Source organism: Microtus ochrogaster (assembly GCF_000317375.1).
Source record: "Microtus ochrogaster isolate Prairie Vole_2 chromosome 14 unlocalized genomic scaffold, MicOch1.0 chr14_random_2, whole genome shotgun sequence".
Classification (NCBI taxonomy): domain Eukaryota; kingdom Metazoa; phylum Chordata; class Mammalia; order Rodentia; family Cricetidae; genus Microtus; species Microtus ochrogaster.
In genome coordinates this window covers 14,953,453-14,960,868 of record NW_004949097.1, presented here as the reverse complement: position 1 = coordinate 14,960,868, position 7,416 = coordinate 14,953,453, and the positions used below count along the sequence as shown (strand labels likewise).

The following is a 7,416-nucleotide window of genomic DNA, read 5'->3' as shown; positions in this document are numbered from 1 at the left end:
TTTTCAAACAAGTATGTAAAAATAGCAACGAACCATATTTAAGGTTTGCATGCACATGACCTTGAAGTATGCTCTTAACTCCTTTCAAAGCCATAAATCTGAAATGTTCTGTGAGTTTCATGAACAAAACTATGAACTTTATTTGTGGTTTAAGAAAAAAGTGGCCTGACTGCCCTGTGCAGCCCTGGTGAGCTGTGCCTTTACCTTGATGGCTGCAATGCAATGCACCTCAGGAGACACCCTACACCCCCTGTGCAGCCCTGGTGAGCTGTGCCTTTACCTTGATGGCTGCAATGCAATGCACCTCAGGAGACACCCTACACCCCCTGTGCAGCCCTGGTGCTGTGCAGCCCTGGTGAGCTGTGCCTTTACCTTGACGGCTGCAATGCAATGCAATGCACCTCAGGAGACACCCTACACCCCATTTACAGAGAGGAAGGGAGGGAGATGTGTGTGTGTGTGTGGGGGGAAGGATAACCTTTCCTGTGTGCCTCTTTTTTTAATTTATTGTGTACACAGTGTTCAGCCTCCATGTATGCCTGCAGGCCAGAAGAGGGCACCAGATCTCATTACAGATGGTTGTGAGCCACCATGTGGGTTGCTGGGAATTGAACTCAGGACCTCCAGAAGAGCAGTCAGTGCTCTTAACCTCTGAACCATCTCTCCAGCCCCATCCTGGGTGCCTCTTGTTTCACTAATGCCTGTGCTCAAGTCTGTGCTAAATCTCTTAATAAACTCAAACTCTGCTTCATACTGACCCATCCTGGAATCCTTTTCACTGTTGAAATCAAGGATCCCACTTTGCACAGTAGATGTCTGTGAAAAGATCTCTTTAAACTGCAGCTATATCCGGGCTTCCCTCTTACCCTGTTGCTAACAACAAATGCTCAAAGTTTATAATTTTCAAAATGCCTTAGTATTCATAAGCGCTTGGTCTTATTACAGATGGTTTTCACCTGTTGAGATCCCTGTGTAGCACCACGATGAGGCTCTTTCTGTGTCTCTGTGTACGATTATCTCCTTTATAGCACAAGATGGACCCCAGTGCACATAATTCATGATCAATACTATGATCATGATTTTTTTTTCTTTTATTATCTTTGTCTTGGAAATACTTCTTTCTGCTAATCCAGTGGTTACGGGAGCTGCTGAGAATGTGTTACCTGCCATGACAGCACTGGGTTAAATGTCTGATAAATGATCTGAAAATAAAAAGTTTGTGCAGAGCTCATGAACCTGACCCAAGAGTTTTACCTAAAAATTTCACTCTCCGCGCAACCTTGTTCTGTGTAACTACGAATCTAATTTTAAGTGTAAATGTATACAGTGGCATTTTAGTGCTTCTGACATTTTGTGTAAATTGTGGAGCGTGTATGAGAAACTAAAAGTAGCATTTTGATTTATAAGTGTAAGATAAAAATGTATGCATGTAACACTTGCCTCATGCGAAAACAGTGTTCTTTTCTGTGGCAGATAATGATTTAAATTTCAGTTCGGAGACAGAGGATAATTACGTGTATGCGCCGCAGTTTCAAATGCAGACTCCAAACTCTCTGGAGAAATCCAGTCTTTCACTGATGGGGCTCGGGGCTTGTGTTCCAAGGTACGGCTCCTCGGTGCCTTTGCCTGCAGCGGCTCACAAGACCACCCCTGTCTGAGGCAATCAGCTTTAAAGAGGGGGGCTTATTTTTGTCTCACACTTTCTTTCTTTCTTTTTTTAAGATTTATTTATTTATTATGTATGCAACATTCTGCCTCGATGTATGCCCACACGCCAGAGGAGGGCACCAAATCTCAGTACAGATGTTTCTGAGCCACCATGTGGTTGCTGGGAATTGAACTCAGGACCTTTGGCTTAACCTCTGAGCCATCTCTCCAGCCCTGTCTCACACTTTCCCAGGTTGCTGCTCCCAGCTAGTGGACCCCACTTTGAACTGGTCATGGTGGAAAGTGCGTGGAGGGACAAAACCCCTCACCTTAGGGAAGAAACAGAAAAGAGCAGGACTGGGGGCCACTTCTTGAGGGAATGCCCCCGTTGACTTCATGCCTCCCTTCTGGACCTGGCCTCCTGAAGATTCCTTCCCCTCCAGATAAGGCCACACACTGGGGAACAACTCTCCCAGCACAGAACTGTGCTGAGCTGTCACCGAACATGACATGGAAGCCCTGAACTGTTACAGACGGCATTTAAGAGGTGGCAGGGGTGTCATTCTCCAGACATGAAGGCACCAGAGAGAACCTGACTGGATTTGTGTGAGGGAGCAGAGGAAGTCCTGCGTGTGTGGGAAGTAGTGAGTGAGTGTGTATGTTTTGACATGAGCACCATGTGTCAAGGATCCCAAAACCTCAGATCCATGGGGAATGGTAAAACCGTCCCTCCCCACTTGAATGTGAATGTTAATAGTGTGTGCAGAAAATGACCAGCGTAGCTTTCTTCCCCTGGATATGCATGGCCTGAAGGCTGCTCCCCTCCAGAGCCTGCTCCTACTGAGATTTCCTACACCTGCCTCCTTGTTCAACTGTATAGAATAACACCACTTCTTGTTAGGTTGTATGCAATAATTATACAAATATATGTGAATGAGCTGTTTTCAGCCAATGACTTAACAATATAGCCAGACTGATAGAGATATAGAGAGAGAGTAGGCAGAGTCAGGGAGAAGCCATGTAGCCCCCACCAGGGACAGACACCTCCACTGGAGCCCACTGGAACCTTGCCAGTAAGCCACAGCCATGTGGCGATACACAGATGAATAAAAATGGGTTAACCAAAGATATAAGAGCTAGCTAGCAATACACTTAAGCTATTGGCCAAAAAGTATTACAAGTAATGTAGTTTCTGAGTGATTATTTAGGGTCTGAGCAGTTCCCCCAACACTGCCCCGGTCAGACCACATTCTTGGAACTGTGCCAGATGTGACAGACCAGCCTTGCCAAGTTTCCCCGGTTACTACTGTCATTTTACACCATCTACTTATCATGATCTTATCCCATGATCCTATTCTCCAGCAAACGGAATAAAACAAACAAACCCCACCAGTTGGGGCACAGGAGATGTTAAGTGGTTAAGAGTACCCACTGGCTGCCCTTCCAAGGAGCAGAGTTTGATTCCCAACACCACACAGCCGCTCACAACGTCTGTAGCTCAAGTCCTCTCCTGGCATTCATTGGCATTACATGCACATGATGCGCTGACATTCATGCAGGCAAAACACATCTATCCACATAAAATATAATGAAAAAGAATATAACAGGTTCAATTTTGGGTCTTCACTTCTGTATGTCTCCTGGGTCTTTCAAATATATTAAATCGGTTTATAGCCTTTTCTTGTTAATCTGCCGTCTATTATGTGGACCCAGAGAAGAGCCAAAAAGGTCAGGAGGAAAAAGGTATTTTCCTTCCTTCTAGCTTGTCAAGGTGCAGTGTCCACATGTGTGCTTAGTTTTGTAGGAGCAGGGTGACAAAGTTGCTAAGTGATGAAATATTAAAGATGACGGACGTTTTTTGAGATATTTTGGGTTTGCTATGTGAAGCTGTTGCAGTACAGCCTCAAGGATGGGAAGGGAAGCCAATTTGCCTCCATGTAGAGTCTGTCTTATCTCCTGGGGATGCAGCCTGTGCATCCACCAGTTTGGGACCAAGGAAGACCACAGCTACTACCCCAGACATGTGACATCCCAGACTGCTCCACACTTGTCTGGGTAGAGACTGGGCAAGCCTGAGAGCACAGGTTGCCCGTTGCTTACAGGATTGTCTTGAAGAAGAGATAATATTTAAATTACTAGACCTTAAAAATTAATATCTTGAAGTATTGTCAATCATTTTGCTAAATTTCTGTCTTTGTAACATTGCACTTGATCTCCTTTCTAGAACCCATCTGATTAGAGAGTATCGCTAGGATGAAAAATCACAGTGAACTTTATTCAAGGAAAAACAAATCATTGAATGATATTTGTAAAAACACAGGCTGACTTGATTCAGGATAGTGGTGACAGGCATAGAACCATGGCAACAAGGCTTTGCTGTGGAAAAAGGGATCAGGCTCAACCCTGAATACACCCAGGAGTCAAGTGGGAATTGATATTCAGAAGTCAACTGTGTGTGTGCAGGGACGGGGGTGGACAAGGTATTGCTAAAATACCGTATCAGAGTTAAGAAGGTGCTGTTCTCTGAATGCAGAATATCCCCCAGTTGTTTGACTGCTTGGTGCTGTTGGGCAGACTGTGGAACCTCTAGGAGGCGGAGCCACACTGGAGGAAGTGGGCCGATGGGGCTGGGCCTTCCTATTTGCTATCCCACCCCTGCTTCCTGCTCATCTGGGTACAAGCAGGATCTTGCCACCTTTCTTTCCCCTCCCTGCCTTTCCTGCCGTAATGGTTTTCATCTCCCCAAACCGTTAGCCCAGATAAACCCTCCCCCTGCCTTACTCTGTGTCTTTCAAGCGTCCTATCACAGTATGAAGGATACTGTGATCTTATAGCTGATACTTTACAGCTATAAGAAGTTTCTGGCTGAACTGATCTACCAGGATAATTCCGTAGTCGGGATGGTCAGACACTGCTGAGTGGATGGTGAATACGAATCTGATCAGATATTCGGCATCATCAAACTTGAGAAGCCTCTTTGCTAAAACTGGATTTTATAGGGCAGTGCATATTATCTCAGCTCCTAGGATAAGCTTATGAAGTCTCGCTAAGGTTTAGCAAAGCAAAGAGTCTTTGTAGTTAATTTGAAATGGGTTTTATTAAAATATTGACTTGCCTTTGACTTTTGTCTGATGTTCAGGAATCCTGTTTCTGAGATGTGTACGAATGACTCTGGCAGAGCCTCAGAGGTGCTTCTGGGATTGTTTGCTTTAGATCTCTCCAGGTGGACACGGATATCTTAGAGGGTAGTATTCCTGCAATTACCAAGATCTTAGCAACAATTGGTGACTAAGTAGCAAGACATTAAATCATTATTAACTGAGTGTTTTGTACCTCGAGAGACTTGGGTCAGGAAATGAGGATCTGGGAGAATTTTGCTATAGGTGCTCCGGGGCTCACAATGTGCTGGACATTGAAGAGATCATACATCTAAACACATTTACTATTTCCAACCCATAGAACTTCAAGCTTCACCTGAACACCAGATTGTCAGTGGTGTTTCCTGGAGCTTCAGGAATACCAAACCCAACCCTCAAAGTGTGGTTTCTGTGCGGCTCTCACACCAGTACCAAACTGGAAGGCTGTAGGCTGAACCTCGTGAGTTTGGTAACATCTTGATTCTGGTTCTGAGTCACCTAAAAACTAAAAGTGTTGAGATTGGGGCAGATGTGCCTCTTGTAGAGGTGGCAGGGGTGCAGTGAGGAAGTGAACTGTCATAGAATCTGTTCTTGATGTTGCTCTCCTGGTTTAGGGTATTGTCCCTAGATAGCCCGTGTTCATCACACACACACACACACACACTGATCTGTCATCAGTGACCATTTCCACAGTGTTGTTGTTCTGCTGTTCTAGAGAGAGCCAGTTATGGTTGGGAAAGGTTCCTCTTGTGTTGTTTATCACTTCCAACACACACAGTCAATGTATCTCACACATACAGAGAGTCTGTCACACACACACACACACACACACACAGTCTCTCACATAATACACATACTGTCTCTCACACATAGATACAAGTCAGTCTCTTCCACAAATGATCTCTCTCTCTCTCTCTCTCTCTCTGTGTGTGTGTGTGAGAGAGAGAGAGAGAGAGAGAAGAGAGAGAGAGAAATTGAGTAGCTTTGTTCCTCTATCCTTCCTTAGTACCAGGTAAATACATTTTTTTTATTACTACAGAGGAAGCTAAAGACACAGGTGTGTGGGGTCTGGTTGGGGAAGTCATTGAGGATCAGATGTTCTGGGGAAGCTGTCACTAGGGCTCAGGATTTTAACTTTGCTTCTCTCTCACCAATTTTAATTCACCAAGAAAAACCAACAGTAAATAAAACACCAAAAGAGGCGAAATGGGTCGTGTCTTGGACTGTGTCCCTGTTAATCTGGGAACTTCTGAGTTAAGTGCCCAGCTGTTAAAAATTAAGGAGCCATTGGAAGGCTCAAAGAACAAATTTTCCGTTACATTTCAAATTTCTTTTCTTTCTTGTCAAAAGTTTTTTTTTCTTAATTGGTTGTTGTTTGTTTGTTGGCTTGTTTTAACGGTGACTTTATTTTGACGTTTGTGGTCTGGGTGTATGAAATCTGTTAAGTTTAGAAATAAAGCCACGTCAATTCACAAGTGGCTTGAAAGAATTAACGGGATTTTCAATGCTAGGAAAAGTCAGTGTTACTTGGAATACCTCATTTATTTACATATTGTGATTGGCATTCAAAAGTAGAACAGTTTCGGGAACGACAGGAAGTTTCTGAGTCAGAGGCAATGCCCGGGCAGTCCACAGTTTTAATTTGTATCAAGAGTCACGGCAGTCTTGCATGCAGTACCCAGGAGACAATGGTCACACCCAAGAGATCCAGTAAGACATGGTAAAGTAGGTGTGCCAGGGAGGCTGAGGCAGGAGGATTTCCATAAGGAGAGCCTGGCTTCCCTAGCCAATGCCAGGCCTGCCTGGAGGATGGCGTAAGGCAGCGTCTCAAAACCAAAACCAAAAGAAAGCCCTAAGTGATGTGTTTGGCGTCTCTCTCACTGCTTAAGAGTTTAAAGGGAAAACAAAAGGGAGAGGCAGCAGGATGGAAATAAAAAATCAAACCCAGGACTTATTATAAGCCTTAGCAGCAGCAGCTGAGAAACCTGACCAGGAGATAGTCCACAGTCCGGGATGCATCCCTTGGCTTTTGGGAAGGGACCGCTGCGTGCGTTCCCAGGGTTAGGGCGCAACGCGGTGGAAGGCTTCAAGCCCCGCGGGCGCTGGAGCATGTCCGCTTGCTGTCCTGCGGGTGTCTAATCTCTTGCTCTTCTGGGGAGAGACGATGTTGGGGTGCAGACAGAGCACCTGCTAAGCATCCCGGCTCGCGGCTAGGAGGCGGCGGAGACCTGCTCCTCCGACCCTGGGATGGGCAGGGGAGAGGTCTGGGAGAGCAACCGGGAGTACCCGGAGAGACCCCGAGTGGCATTTCCCGCGTGTGTCTCCCCCCACCACCCCGCGAACCCTGCAGCGCCCCCGCTCCACCTGTGCGCGTTCTAGTCTCCTGGGACGCGGCGCCCACAGGCGGAGGCCAGGTGTTAGGGACCTTAGGTCCCGGGATCCAGGAGGCGGAGGCGCGCGAGCGGGCATGCGCAGTGGGCGGAGGCGGCGGCGATGGCCCGGGGAGGCGGGGGACCGCTGTTTATTTGCAGCTGGGCCACCGCGGCGGCCGAGTACGGGGCGCCCGGGCGGGGACAGTGGGCGCGCGATGCCCGAGCCACGCAGGCAGCCGCGCACCCGGGCCCCAGCCGGG

General features: G+C 46.7%; 1 protein-coding gene across 1 annotated transcript in view; it reads left to right on the top strand.

Moving 5' to 3' along the window:
* Positions 1–6,797: 6,797 nt before the first annotated feature.
* The window catches only part of Tmtc1 (transmembrane and tetratricopeptide repeat containing 1), a 205,632-nt gene continuing 205,013 nt past the window's right edge, over positions 6,798–7,416 (top strand). Inside the window, exons 1-2 of the mRNA XM_005364621.2 lie at positions 6,798–6,915; positions 7,164–7,336. Coding sequence (XP_005364678.2) covers positions 6,798–6,915; positions 7,164–7,336 — 291 coding nt within the window. The remainder of the gene's footprint in view (positions 6,916–7,163; positions 7,337–7,416) is intronic.